General features: G+C 38.4%; 1 protein-coding gene across 5 annotated transcripts in view; it reads left to right on the forward strand.

Moving 5' to 3' along the window:
• CACNA1B (calcium voltage-gated channel subunit alpha1 B) overlaps nt 1-15,828 on the forward strand; it is a 475,079-nt gene that overhangs the window by 339,313 nt on the left and 119,938 nt on the right. For 3 of the 5 annotated variants that reach the window (XM_059715542.1, XM_059715543.1, XM_059715545.1), the window contains exon 18: nt 6,360-6,422. The exons of the other annotated variants lie outside the window; for them this stretch is intronic. In XM_059715542.1, the coding sequence (XP_059571525.1) occupies nt 6,360-6,422 (63 nt within the window). The remainder of the gene's footprint in view (nt 1-6,359; nt 6,423-15,828) is intronic. 5 annotated transcript variants of the gene reach the window in all.

Genomic DNA, 15,828 nt, shown 5'->3' on the forward strand with positions numbered 1-15,828 from the left:
GTTTGGAAGAAAAATTCACTCTTGGGGCCAGCTTTTAAAATAAAGAAACTTAACAGCTGTGGGTAGAAATAGATGTCCTCGTATCTGTGAGGTTAGCTGCAGTTTTACTAGAGTACGGACTTCAAAGTGCTCCCTTTTGGAAAGTGCACATTTTGTTTATGCTACTTATGGTCTGTGTTTGAAAATCTCGGCATCTTGAATATAAGTTCATACTTATGAGCACACATTCATTTGGGAATATTATGAAATTCCATGAGGGAAGTTTGAGAGTGTTAACGCGAAAAAGACACTATCCACCCTTTTGCTAAGAGCTGCACATATTTCTGGACAGTCTCCAGTCATAAGAAAAGGGCAGCTGGAAACAACTCCAAGGACTGGGGAAGACTAAACCTATTAAGAGTAATTTCCTGCTCAGTTTTATTCCAAAATATTTAAAGCCTTATTTGACTACTCTAGTCAATATATTTCCCTCAGTGTAAATTAATCTCAGGAGGTCTTGGTGTGTATTTAATGAAGAATTGCATTATTTTAGTGAGCGCATGCAATAAGGCAAATGAAACTGATTCACTGAATGTGAAAGAAAGTGAAATGGATTATGCATAAAAGGTAATCATTGTATTGCTATTATCATTTTTGTGCAATGCTTATTTTAATCAGCTACTACTGTTGGAGTGCATATTTGGTTGGCTTTATATATAAATATGCCCTTACAATGATTTGCCATTAGCCTTAAATAGAATCCACATGAGAAGTTATGCTCGTTTTTGACATACTTATTGTACTAATATTTAAAAATGGAAGGTGGTGTTGGTATTTATTTTATTTTTATTATTGTTATTATAAAATGAATATGTATTTAAGAATAACTTAGAAGCCCCGTATCCCATTTACTCCAGTGGGTCCAAGATTTCATATCAGCTTCTTACTTAGTATAATTTTATTCCACAATGTTTCATTGGCCTTTAACCTGGTTTTCAATATCTCTGGTCCAGTTTTGTGACCACAATTAAATGTAAGTACTAAATTGAAGGTTCCTTTTTATTTTGTCTGCCATTATGTCTACACAGACACTCATGTGCCTGTTTTGGAGGTACATTCAAGCAGTTAGGTTGACAAATGAATGCAGCTGAAGGTGCAGTACATTTTCCCCGTGTTTAATAGCAGCAGAAAATTGTGGAATACTAGAGGCCATGTTTGAACATTTAGGTCATCTTGTATGAACAGTGTGTCTCTAAAGCAGCTATATCTGCAATATAGAAGCCAGTGATATTTGCAAGTCAACTATAAAAAAAAGAATGTATGCATGAGTGACATTAGGTTAGGAGACAATTTAGGAGAATACAAGCTGAGGAGTTAAACAAGTAAACATAAATACAGAAAGATTAATGGTAAGGAGGTGGGTAGGCTGCGTGGATAAATTGTTGTTTGATGTAGGTCAGATGGTTCAGCAAACCTCTGAGTTGAGGTGTAAATCCATCCCTGAAGTTCCTTCCCTCCCTCCCCCTTTCCGACATTGGCTCATCTCTACAAAGGATCTTGGCTATTGCAGGGCTCAATGTCACAGCTCCTAGCATTCAGGTAAGTTGGTCTCTGTAGTAATTTAAACGTTTTCAGTGATAGCGTTGATGTTAGTATGCTTCTCTGCACACCTTTTAGTGGGACTCTTAAATGGTATTACTAATGTAGAGACTGTTTTTTTGAGTTCTGAGAACTTACAAAGGTGGCAAAACTGACCTGGTACAGTAGTCATTCCTTTTTTTTTCCCTTTCCCTCTGTTTAAGAGTAGGATGCTGTGCTTGTTGTTTTGCTCCTGTCCGTGGTTATTTTGCACAGTATAAAGGAGAAAATCTTGTATACTTTCCTGCTCACTCCTGTTTACTCGTCTCAGCAACGTCTCATTCGAGTTGCACTTTTGACGCTACTAATTAAATATATGCAATGTAATGCGTGGTGCTGCCTCCAGGTTTTCTGCCCTTTTGTGCATTGTTGCTATATGTATATATAGTATGCTTTCATTTGCATGTGGAAACATATACACATATCCATATACCTGTTACTTGTCTGTCTTAAGTGCTGCTGTTCTTCTGTGAAATATTGCCCTGCTGCCCTCTCTCCCCTTCTCCCCCCAACAACCAGCAAGCTCCAAGAAAGGCTCATTGTCATGTATGTTAGGTTACTTATTTAGTATGCCAGCCTGATTTCAGTGTACTGATACTTTAGAATTTTGCAGGTGCATAGGATGCTGCACGAGCCAAGAATTATTTGCAGTTGATGGATGGTGAAGTCCTACTACTGAAATTTGAAACTGTTTTAATAATGCATTGATTACTGCAGTGAAGTAAGGATATAATCTGTCTTATAACTGACTGAGAAAGCGCTTTCTTATAATATTGCATCTGTAACTGGAAGAAGCCATGAAGTAAGCTACTACACTTTTTCAGTTCCCGGTTCATTGCTTTCTGTGGTCTAACTTATGCTCTGCAAAATAGACTAATAGAAATAGATTGTTTTAGCTAAGGCTTTGCTTTTTCACCTGGTGAACTCTATCCTGACTAGGCTTTTTCTTTTTCAGGATCAAAGCTGTTGCAGGACATTTTTTTTCTGTTGCAATGTTTGTTTTAAAACAAAATATTTAATCTCTATTTTATTTTACATTTTAGTTTGAGCTCATTGTTACATTCTGGTTTTGTGATTTTGTTTTTTCTGTTTAGCATTTTCCTTGCTTTATTGTTTCTTGAGGTGAGTTCGAGTTTGTTCGGTTTCAAACATCCAGCTTTGTCTTTTAAGGCCCTCTGTTTTGTACAGCGTTTAAATTGCTCAGCCTTTGAACTGAGTTACTGTACTAACAGATTGGACTAATCAATAAGCCATTGGTGCAGCTTCCTTGGTGGTGACAGTGGAAGCAAGGGGGAAGTACAACTTACAGGAGTTCCCATTTAATTGTAAGGCTGACTACAAGTTAGAACAAGATATGGGGAGCTAGGAGTTAAGGTTTTGATCCCTGCTTTGCCACTATGGCCCCAAGAAGTCAGGGCAAGCTATTCCATGTTTCTCATCTAAATGGGGAAGAAAGGAGGATTAATTATTATTCTTGTTAAGTGTGACATGTAGTCAATGAATGCATGATGTACTGTGAGATGCTTATAGGAAAGGCACCAGGGAAGCTGATACCATCAGAATTGTTCATATTATGCTATAAAAAACCTTATTTTTAAATATAATTTTTGGTAGAAGACTTTGACTGTTCATAAAACTTCAGTCCTAAACTCCTCACTTTTGAGTTCCTCCTCTGCCTCCTCTTTTTCAGCCAGAGATGCACCAATGTCATGTACAAAAGGGGCTGCTTTAAATAGAAACACACACAAGCACCTTTCACAGTTCAATAGACTGGTCTGATGGGCAAGCTATGATTTATAAAGGAATTTGAAGCCCTGCACACACATCCTATTCACCACTCATGTTTGTAGAGTACCAGTGCTGAACTTCTATTTAAAATAAATCACCTTTTTACTTGTTTATTTGGGTGTTTCCCAGTGACCTGTCTCAAACTGTTCTTAGGAAAAGTCTTAAAATAGCCCCTGTAGCAGTAAAAATCAAATGCTAAATTTATACGAACTACAAATTTGTAGTTGAACTATTTGTAAAAAAAAAAATAGTTGTGACTATCATGCTAGTAAATGTCCTTGTTTGACAGTGATAATGGTTTTTAGTTGTAGCTAAATAAGCATATAGTCCAGTAGGTTCCCAGTGAAAGATTTAGATAGGGGATGAAATCCTCTCTTGTGATGGCTTAAGACTAGCAAATGGTAAGGTGACAGTTCACACATCGTATGCATTCAGTCCTGACTAGGATTTATCTACATGACTGACCACTTGACTGACCTCTTTTTGAAGTAAATCCATGTGGTTTCCAACTCAGTCTTATTCAACGTTTTGATAAAGGCTCACTTTCTGATTTTTGCTGGTCGCTTATATGGTCATTCAAGGCCATTTTGTCTATGATTTGCACACCTAGCTCAGACCTCCTGTTCCCATGTATATAATACTTCTATATTGATAGCTCTGACACAAAGGAGCTGTCAACTCATTTAAAGTGGCCAAATAAATATTTGAGACTGCAGACTGGAGAGCAAGTACAGTAGCACCTTGTCTTCACAAAGTTCTTAATGGTCCCTTTTGTACTGATTTGGGGTTGAAGACTGGGAGGGTCATTTTGTTTCCTCAAGGCATTGTCTGTCTCAAAGATTTCATATTTCCTTTTGTCTTTGGGATTTTTTGGTCTGTTCTATAAACATTGTTGGGCATGGCTGTTGGTCATCAGTCGAACCCTGCAAGAAATATGTCTGAACACCTGGCGGCTGACAACTAATGTACATGGTGATCCAGACTAGAAGAGGTGTTCTCTATATCTTGCTAGCTTGCCACTGTTTTACCTTCCTTTTTTTCCCCTTAAGTGTATTGGTATGTGGGTTTTAGTGACCTCTTCCTATTAGTTTGCCTTTTTGCCCGTGCTGTGGTTAACTGTGAACAAGCAAACAGCCTCCTCAATGAAAAAAAAAACCTCTTTCTTGTCCTTTCTTTCTTTGTCTCTCTTTATCTCTTTGGTAAGTAGCACCAAGCAAAGGACAAATACCTCCCCTATTTCAGTTCGAAAAAGCAGGCTGTTTTTGCTTTGTGGTTTTATATTGTTTCGCATCAGTATGGTATTAGTTGGTTGGTATTTAACAAGAAGGACTCTGGTAATGATACCAGAGAAATGAACATGAACTTCTGCAGAACTTGCATAATCTTGTTTGGCCAAGTGCAGGGATGTTTTGCAGCATCGCAATAGGGATCTCCATCCTGCACTGCACCAAGTGAGGCTATGATGAACACGATACATTTAAGTACATTGTCAAGGGGTTTTGAGATGTGCTTTCAGAAATAAAAGGCAAAATTCAACCTCTGATTCTTCCACAGGCACCTTTGCACAGTGCTGGTCTTTTTTTCTCCCCTCTGAATCGCCAGTAAATTAAGCCAGATAAGTACATTGTCCTCCATCCTGAGTTTCCCCACCTATTTTACTCAAGCTGTTTGTTATGTGTAGTTAAGATATTCGTGCAGTTTTAGTGTCCTGTGTTGCAGGCTTTACTTAGCATCCCGTGGATACCACATCTAGACAAATCAAAAAATGAAAGGAGTCACCAGCAGAGGTGACCCTCTCAAACAGTAATTCCTTTTTGAAACATGAGAATGTATCACCACCAACAGGTTAAATACTTCATTTGTTTCAGGGCAGGATGTTGCATAGTAATTGGAAGTCAATGCAAGATAACTTTATAAGACTGTTCTTTAAGTTTAGCTATTCTAAGCAAAACTAAAGAAGTATCTTTAACGATTGATCTGGCACATGGGTCATCTGAGGCCCTGTGATGTAGCATTCATGTATATCCTCTGCCTTGGTCTACTTTACTGTTATAATACTCTGCTTATTAATATCCTATTTTGGAACATATATATTTAAAACTCCACCTGATCATTCTGCTGTACACTGTCCATCTCCTCCTTAAAGACAACATGATAGGACTTTTGGGCTTTATAGGACCAATATTTAGCATGTATATCTATATAAAATTAGAACTGAAGCGTCTGCTAACTTGCTGCCTTAAGAGGAACAAGCCCCATCTCAGTGAAGTTCAGCTGTTTCTGCATTTAGAATTCCCTCTCTCTGTAGAGGCACACTATGCAATCACAAATGTTGAATGGAGGGGAATCTGCCAAATGAAGTGCAGATCAAAATAAGCTCCTTTAAATGCACAAGCTATTTCTTCAGCAGAAAGATAAACTCTTGTTTGAGACGGACCGTATTTCCCTGGTTGCCCAGACAGCTGGCATGTTCTCTGGGCTAAGCCATTTTTAACTAGCGTCGCAGTAATCTGAGTTAGCATTAGTAGGATTGCATCCTCAGTTTAGAATAAATCTTGGCGGCATATTCCATAAATGCAATCTTTACCTGTCTCTGGAAAAGCCTTTGCCAGGAGGCCCTGAAGGTGGCTTTCCTCAGAGAACTTTCACTGTGGGTGTACAGCATAATGAGGCATAAAGTCTTGGTACCATCTTGTGGCTTTTGGTTCACCTTTTTAATTTTTCTTTCGGTTCCGTTTTGATTCTTCAGTTGTTTTCCTTTAACTAGAAGACGGTGTCTCTGTGGCTTCTGCACTTTCTGAAGCTTGCCTGGGTTCCATCCAAGATGCACACGGCCACCTGCATTCGATAGGACACAGCCTGTATGAGTCTCCTCCCGATGTCTCTTATACTTTCTCTTCTCTTCTTTTTTTTTCTCACTTTTTTTTTTGTTTTTTTGTTTTTTGCATGTGCAGTTTTGTAAAGCAAACTCGAGGTACTGTATCTCGCAGCTCGTCAGTCTCCAGCGTAAATTCACCGTGAGTTGCTCTCTGTTACAATATTCAGTAAATGGATTTATGATATATATCGATATATTTATAAACCTCCCTATTCCTGACCTTCCTGATGCCTTCACCCTTCCCTTTTTTTTCAAAAGTCATTCACATCATTTTGGAAAAGCCTCCAGGCCAAGATACGGTGGAAAGGCTGGAAGGTGTGCCACTTTGCCATAAAATATTTGTGATTTGGTCATGAGCAACTCTGTAGTGTTTTGTACATTGAATGTGAATTTCTCCCACCTCCTTCCCTTTTTCTTTCTCTATTTTTCCTTTATTCTTTGTCCTTTCCTTTCATCTTATTTTTTCCTCCCCTTTCCTCTTGCTCTCTTCACCTCCTTTCTACTGTCTTATGGCCAATCTTGTTCTCACTTGATATTTTTTTTCCTATAGCGTTACGCACTGGGCTAATGGCTTTGATGTTCCACCAGTGTTTGCACTTTTTGTTCATATAAGAGAATGGGGCCTACCGTGAGCGTGCTCTTTAAAAAGAAAGCTGGAGGAGGAGAACTTCAAAGGGACCTAGCTTCTGGAAATGGGGCCAGAGCAAGACAAAATTTGAATGCTTTGCATAAGTAACCTCAGGAAATTTGTAATAACAAGAGCATCAATCAGTCATGCGCCCTCAGCCCTCTCCGGGCTTTGGGTTTAATGCTACAATATCGGATTGTATAAATGAGGCATTCAGCCAACTTCGCTATATCTTAGAAACTAGCAATACAGTGGGAGCCCCTTCAACCATTCCACCCTCCTGCAACAAAAAAATCCCATCAGCCTCATTGTGAATCACAGGGTCCCTTTATAGCACAGGTGCAGGTTTGTAGAAAATGCCTTTGTTCCCCATTGAGTCATGCAGTAATGCTTGTCATTAATCCATCCAGTGCCTCTGCTTTGAGTTGTATTTTATCACTGATGTTTTCGTTCTACTTTTATGCTTTTGGGAAGACAAGGAAGTACAGTTCAAACATGCTAGGCCAGACCCTCTTAAGGACTATTACAGAGTTTGATGCACCTGAGGAATTGGAAAACAAGAAGCTTTCCATCACCTTTCTGTCCTGTACCCACACTCCCTGATTCCCTGGGGGTCCATGCCTGTCAGGAAGCTGTGGCCAGGTCTACACAAGTAGCATTTTACTAAAATACTGTACTGTTAGTGTGGGTTCATCTTATGCCACTAAAATTATACATTTTGCTGACATGGCTTATTCTAGTCCTCCTCCAACCCTGAGTAAAGTTGGTTACACAGTTCTGCAAGTACTGGGTAGCACTAGGCCCATGCAAAAAACCTTTTGCAGGCAAGGCTATGTCCTTGCACCCTAACCAGCATGGTTATGCCAGCAAATACTTTGTAGTATAGAATTGGCCTTAGAGTAGATGGATCTGTGTTTACTTATATGGCACTGGAGAATTCCCTCCATGTATAGAGAAACTCTGTTGGCACAAAGTTGGTGGAAAGGACTCTGCTGTCTCCTAAACCTGCCTGACATACTTACACTAGAATAGAAGGAGGAACAGATAGCAGAGAATGAGGTGAGGGGTCACTGGATGGGCTGGAGCAAAGCAGTGCTATGCTACTCTAGAAGTGCAAGTTACAGTTTTCTTGGTAGGTATTAACAGAGCTTTCGCTTAGCAAAATGCTTGATTGACCAAACAAATTTCTTTGATCCTATAGGCACTTGTCACTGGGCACGTCTACATGAGATGCTAACTGTGCAGTAGCCTAATCACAGTGTGCAGTTGCATGCCAGACAAAAACCATGCTAAGATGCTCCTGTGCAGTAGTATTAGACTCTTGTGCAGTAAGTGTCAATAAAAACCCTTGTGCAGGCACTACTGAGCAGTACTGCAAGTTACCGTGCATCGATTTAGTACTTGGGTAACTAAATACTAAGTAGTAACTGTGGCACATTAATGAACGTGCAGACACACCCACTGACTGTGTTTAGTATTCAGGTTAGACCAATAGCATTCACTCAGTGCCTCTACACAAGATGCTATATTGCCATAGCAATGAGCTACTGTGCTGTAACTCATTGCTATGGTGACATAGCGTGACCGGGCACAAACTGTGACCCCAGCACTACTGCACAGTAGCAGCTAAAAACAACCGTGTGACAATGGGACTGCTGGTTACTGTGCAGTCATTTAGTACTTCCTTAAGTACTTAATGCTTTAGCACTTGCTTAAATATTAAATGACTGCACAGTAACAACTGCACGGTCCAGTGCACATGTATATGTGCCCACTTTGATCTAACCTATTAAGATCCTGATTTCTATTTATTATATGTTCTCTTATACACAGTCTTTATAGTATCATAACAGTTGAGGATAAGGATGATTTTGGTTTCTATTGAAATATTGTATTTATTCAATTCCAAGACAACCCACCCCCATTTAACATTTATAAATTTCCCATGCATAGAATCTAATTATGGGGGGTCGTCTTAAATTCAGAGTCACCTTGGATTTGGGTAAATATGGTATTTAAATTAAAACAACCACTGCAGTATCAATACAGTTATATGAGTATAAAGATGCCTTTAACAGATATAGTCTATTGCTCTTCCCTGAGGAACTTTTGATATTGGTATAGATACTTTTATATCAGAATACTTTCATCCACACTATGGGGAGTCTTACTACTATAACTATACTGGAATAGCTAAAGGGTTCACTATTTTTGTGTGTGGACAACTCTGAGATCAGGTTTTATTTATGTAATGTGCTAACATTTTATATTTTATAACCCAGGTTCATGTCAAATCAGATGTTTAACTACATAGTTAGACACCTAAATAAGATTTTTCTGAAGATGCTGAGCACCTGCATCTTCTGGTGAAGTGAGTGGCAGAGGTGGGTGTGCAGTCATCACATTTGAAAATGTTGGGTAAAGAGCACTTCCGCTAACCATACAGATACAACAGTACTAGTGATAAAGGGCACTTTTGTAGTGGATTTATATACATACAGTACCTAAAAGAGAGAAAGACAGGGTAGCCATGTGTATGTAGTGCAGTAGATAATGGAGCACTCTTGGAAGGCCATACAGGAAATTATAGCCATTACTGTTTTGTGAATGATGGGACAAATTCTGTCCATGGCGGCAGGCAGTTCCCACCAACGTAAAGAAATGTTGGTTTTCATGGATCAGTTACTTCCCTGCTTACAGTTCTAACACCATAGTGTGGCATCATCCATCCAGCTCATAAAAGAGTTAATATCTAGGAGGAAAATAACAAAGTTTAAATATCCCTTATGGAACCTATTTCCTTGTTTGCACCAAAGCTTTCTTCGTCCACATCACCTACTTCACTGTGGATTCAAAATCTGTCTTCTGTTTTATTTCCATTCTCATAACAGAAGGGGCTTAGCTTCATGGTGCTAATGTGTCTTGTCTTAGTACTTATATCAGAAGCTATGAGTTCATACTGGGAGCTAAGCCATAACACAGTTTGGGCTGTACTATTACTGCAGAATTGTTGAAATGTCTTACTGAGGTTATAGCATGAGTAATTTAGAGATAACAACTCATTTGGAAGGAAATGCCATTTGATAGGATTTAGGAAGACTTCTAGGTACTTAATGGTTCAATGTGTTTAAGCTAGATGTAGGTTTTTGTTGAATCAGGTTTAATACACTTGCATTTCGTTTAAAAAAAAACAAACAAACTAAGCAACAGCATTTTTCACCCTTCTAATTTTTTGCTAAATATATAATTGCTGTTCACAGTTCATAACATTGGTACCAGACTCTTGAGGTCTAAAAGAAGTTCTATTAACTAGTGGCATCATGTAATGCCATGGAAGTTAATAAATATGTTTCTGGAAATTTCTCAAGACTAGAAGTTGCTAAAAGTAAAAGTCTTTTATAAGTTTCCAGTGTGTAATCAGAGGATTCAGTTTAATAAACTAATAAGGTGTGGTATGCCTGATTGGCTATTTTATTGGCTTAAAAAATTGTGCAGTTTTTATTGAAACTAAATTTCCATGGATTACAACAGAATTTTTGCTTGAGCAAAAGCTTCAGGCTTCAGCACCAAGCGGCTGTACTACCTCTTTGGCTGTCTGAGATCTAAATAAATAGATGATGGCATCATTCTTTTTGATGTTTCAGGTGCTAAAAATGTGCATTGCAAAAGACTGTATTGCTAGTAGAATCCCTGGGATAGTTCAGTGAATTGGTAATGAATTATCAGAGTTTTCCTTTCTAGTTTCCCAGGTCATATTCAGCTCAGCCCTGCAGCGACCCAAAACTATCACCAGCACAAGGCTGTTCACTTCAGTAGCTTGCATAAAATACATTAACACTTTGTTTCCTTTTCCAAGTAGGCAGGTGTCAATATGAGATGGATTGGATTGCCTCATAGGTCTTTGTTTTAATCTTCTCCCACAGTGGGACAGTGAAGTACTACAGGATATCATCCCTTGTTCTAATAAATTAGTTGGCTGCATCTAATCATCCAGTGACCGTAATATAATAATTAAATGCCTTTCAGCCAATTGCTCCAGGCACAAGCTGCTCCAATACCCTCCAGCTATCCCAGAGCCTTTCTCTGCCTGGACAGAGTCAGGAGAGAGCAGAGCAGCATATTCACTATTTAACAAATTCATCAGAGTGACCTCAGCTGACCTCTTACTGCTCAGCTGATTCATCATGATACCTACCTTTTGTGAAAATCCTATATCAAACTGGCACAAGTGCTCACATTTGGCAGGTTCAGCTCTGTTGGAAGGCAGTGTAGGGGAGCCAGCATTTGGTATTTAGATGGATGTCTCCAGCTGCCAGAAATATCAGCAAAATTGATACCTTTCACCAGCACTACAATCAGTCCTTTTTTTATTTTTTCAAAGCGAATGAGATGGAAATGGAATTTCTATATGAGAATAATCATAATAAAAAGTTAGACTGCCAATTTTATTGCATCTTATTGATCTGCGAAGTTGATATCAGTTACAAATGTAAAGCCATTTCATAATTCAGTAATAAGCATCCAAAGGTTGTGTTTCTATTTTCAACAAATATTCTATTAGAATTAAAGCTGGTCAGAAGTTAGAATTTCCATATCCCAGGTTATTATAAGATGTAAAAAAATTTTCTTGCAAACTTGCAGCCCAGAATACAATACACATCTTGTTTTTGAAACGCAGAGAGAAAAAAAAATCTTTCCTTGTAAAAAGTAACTGAGTAGCAGCAGCAAGGGAGCTGAGCCTGCTCATTGTTCTTCTCCCTGTGGATCGCTGCAGGTGTTACTTTTTTGGTTTCATCTAGTAAGTGGCAGAAACTGCTTTCATCATATTTCTTGCATATAATACACATTACAGTTTCCAGTAGCTATTTTGTTTAGGAAAAAGGTATGTGTTGTATATGGGAGAAGATTTTTTTTTCTTTTTCTTCTTCAACTGTAACAAAAAGTTAAAGTGTCACAATTTTTCACAGAAGAGATATGCCATTATTTGAGAAGCTATCCTTCTTTTATGATAACAGCCACGTTAAATCTCACATGATGATCCATGATGATGGCACTCCATTGATGCAATGTGGTCATTTAACCATTTGGGAGACTACCATACGTCACAGGAGAAATAATTTAATCAAGTAGTCTGGTCCATAGACGAGAAAATGGGCATATAAAACACCCAACCACAGCTTTCAAGAAGTAGGTCAAAATCTGAACTAGAGATTCATATCTGACTGTCCTGAAACAAGGTGTTGTAGTTTGCTTTGACAAAGCACAATGCATTAGTTAGGTCAACCCTAGTGAAGCTAATTAGTTTTTCCTAATACAACTTGAAGACTGCAGCAAAATCTAAATCTAAATCAGAAAATCATTTTTATTTCGGTTGTGTGGGTATAGCATTTTATGTTGCAAACAATGCTTCAACAAAAAAATTCCATACCAGCTCCAGTCAGAAAATAGTTAACTATCATAGCTAGAGTCTGATATATATTGGATCAAATTCTGAACTCCTTCCTCAGCATTTCTTCTGTCTTTATTTAAATGAAAATCCTATAGACTTGAGAGCAGATTTTTAAAGTTTTTATTTATATAATATATTAAAATAGTTTTGGAAAGTAATGTGTGAATATTTAGATGAAGTGTTCTAAATTAGCCTGATTAAAATTCCCTAGCTGACAAAGAAGTTGTTTATACTTAAATGTACTAAAAAAATGCACCCTATTTTCTTGACTAATCTAGACTGATTAATTAAGGTATTATTTATAAGATTTATAGTTTTTAATGAGAAAATACAGATTCACTAGTTAGGAAACCAGTATACTAAAATAAACCCTATCAGTACGCTATTTGTCTTAAATGGCTATTTACCTTAATTGGTTAGACTAGAGCATGGTGGTGATAATACCAAGGTTGCAGATTTAATTCCCTGGTTGGACTAGATGATCTCTTGAGGTCCCTTCTAGCCTTACTTCTCTATGAGACTGATGCAGTGTAAGTTGTGTATATAATAAAGCTGAGAAATATAACATTTACGCACTGGTTTATTATCTGGTGTGTTAAGTGTCTTATCCCAAGCAATAGTACCAATGTCTACCTTGATATGTCAGGCCTGGGAAGAATTTCAACTGTTGTGTTGAACAACAAGGCAACAGGGAGAAAATATTTTTTCTTGTTTCTTTCTTTTCTTTTTCCTAAGAGAAATTAAACTCAGAGTACATAGATGATGTTCTCCCTAGCGCACACCAACAACAGATTATGGGCCATGGATTGGAGGTGGTCAGCACAACTTTTCTTGGTAGTCTTCAGAACAGAATATTTTGAGAACCAAACTATCCATCCTGGAGCTCTGGAAAGGAGGTGGATTCTTTTCTGCAAAGATATCTGAAGAATAATTAATAAAGGGAGCCATTGGTTTAAAGAATGAAATCAACAGTACCAACAAAAGGCATACAATCCAAAGGCTTATGGTTGTACCTCTTATTATAAAGGATTTACACCCACTTCAGACCTGACACAGAAATATTGTACTGTGCTGCTATGTGCCATATTTCGTATTCTAAAGAGATTTATGGTTGCCCTGTTACCTTTGAGTAATTGAAAACTGAACTTGGTAGAGCACTGGGGAATGCATTATAGAGAATAATCTCATTATAACTGCATTTCTCTGATCTCGTCTATGATTTTTGTGTGCAGCACACATGAACTGTCCCCTCCTATGCATGTAGTTAAATAATACTGTTTTCCCTTAAGTGATGCCCTTGTGATACCATTAATAATGCTGGTGAGTATGTTCAAAAGCTCCTTACTCCAAAGAAATTACAACAGCAGAGAAGAAGCTATTGAATGTGTCTGTGTTCCAGTTACTGTGAGAACTTGTAGAAAGCAAGAGTCAGCTAAATTTAATTGGACAAGCAGAGTACATGTTCCCTCCAGTTCCCGCAGCTTTCACTCTGAAAATCCCTAAATATTGTCTCTGGAAAGATCAAGCTGTTCTATTTCTTTACTTCCATTTTTCAGACAAGACTCTGCACACCATGAATTACTTGTGTTGTTCTTAGATAGTTTGGATATGATAATTAGCTGAAGGCATGCTTTAATTCTGTGGATTTTATCTTTACTACAGTTTGTATCTCTTTGTCCCCTTCTTTTTTATTTAACAAAAGTGTAATCATTACTTGCAAACATCACTGCAAACTAATTCTCTTGCTCCTTCTCCTGGGCTTATTAGTGGCTGGGAAAGCTCTTTTTTATTGTTTTTGGAGTGTCACCCTGTGCTAAATGTGTCACTGTTACTGTTGTGATGTTAGTATTTATAGATTCTGCAAAGCTTGGTGAGTCTGTAATTTTGCTGTCTGTGTTAAGGAAGCAAATTTTGCAAAATAGGCTTCATTAATATGCAAATTACTGTGCTCCTATAGGCCCCCCTCAGTAGTGTGTGCGCTTAGCAGCAGCTTCAGCTTTCAGTTATCTGTAGTCCAATAACAATAGAGCACTGCACCTCTGAGATAATTGCATTTTTAAATGGCTAATTTGTGGTCTTAACATGTGAAAAACAGATGTTTCCAGGGCAAATGCTTCCTGCACTGGTAGGTCAATAGCCGAGAACTGACATAAGAAGACTTTTTTATCAGAAGAAGCAGTCCTTGCTCCACAGGCCTCAAAAGATAACTATTATCACCCAAACAAGAGCAAGTTTAGTGTACACATTAAAGAAAAACTGATTGTGTACAAGCATACCCCAAATCACAACCAGACCTTATTTTCCCTGAGCTTGAGCATCAAGGGCCAGACTTTTTCCCTACCACAACCCAGTCTATAGGCTCACAACAGTTACTAGATGCCTCCAGATGAGCAGCACAGACGAATGAGCCCCCCTGGAGAGTTCTGAGAGCTGGGGAATGCTTATACAGGCACTGTATGGATTTTAGGTGGTGCAAATAGTCGGTGGGCTTTCCATGCTTTCCTTTAGTTCCCTTTAAAAGCTTTAACAAAATGTAGTAAGCTAATCTGAAATTAGCTCTCGGGCCGTGCTCTCTACACAGTAGACAGCTGTGAGAACAGGAGACTTGGTATTTGAACACAGGTGTGTTATTTCTGATTTTGGACTTAAATCAGATTCCTCTACATCTGCTTGAATGCCCTCCTCCCATCCTTTGTGAGCATTTAGGAACATTTTGGCCTCTTTAGCAAAAGCAGCCAACAGCATCCTGAGTAAAATGAAGGAACATGGCAGATATCTGAAATAGAAAGCATTTTGGACAGTTCCCATGATATGACATGACATCGTCTGAATGTTGCTTCCCGATGGGCCCAAGGAGGATGACAGATACTGCCAATCTGAATCGGTGTGCATAACCTCACTGCTGGTTTCTTCTGTCACTAAAGGAAACTGGAACGAATGTTGGTATTTTTTTAAAGAGTCTGTTTTCCAGGCTCTACTGCCTCTTCCAGTGTTGAGCAAACCTTGCAGATTTGCCATCCCCTTTCAGGGTTCATCTGCCTGTCAGGACTTACTAGGACTGACTGATACCTTGGTGCCCTAAATAGGAAGAGGTTATGGAGTACTACATAAGGGTGGGGAGGGGAGAGGGCTTTTTCGTGTGGAGAATCCTAGGATGAGCTCTGTTCTCGTTTAAACTGTTGTATATCCAGAATAAAGTCTTTGAAGTCACTGAGATTACCTTGGCTTTACCATTGCTGTAAATGCAAATTTGACTCAATTTTTTAGGATGTCTCTTTAAAGAAAAGAGAGCAATAGGAATAAAAACTTCTCCTCGTCTAGTTGGTTAGGCAGAATCCTTATTAGCGTATCATGATCAGAAGCTAGCATCTTGAATGGTGCCTTAAGTGGCTAAAAACCAAGGCATCAAGGTAGTGTCAGTGGAGAAGACCTTTTCTTACTTTTAAAAGGAAAGAGTAGAATAAGTCT

This window comes from Alligator mississippiensis, chromosome 12 (genome assembly GCF_030867095.1).
Source record: "Alligator mississippiensis isolate rAllMis1 chromosome 12, rAllMis1, whole genome shotgun sequence".
NCBI classification, from domain to species: Eukaryota; Metazoa; Chordata; order Crocodylia; family Alligatoridae; genus Alligator; species Alligator mississippiensis.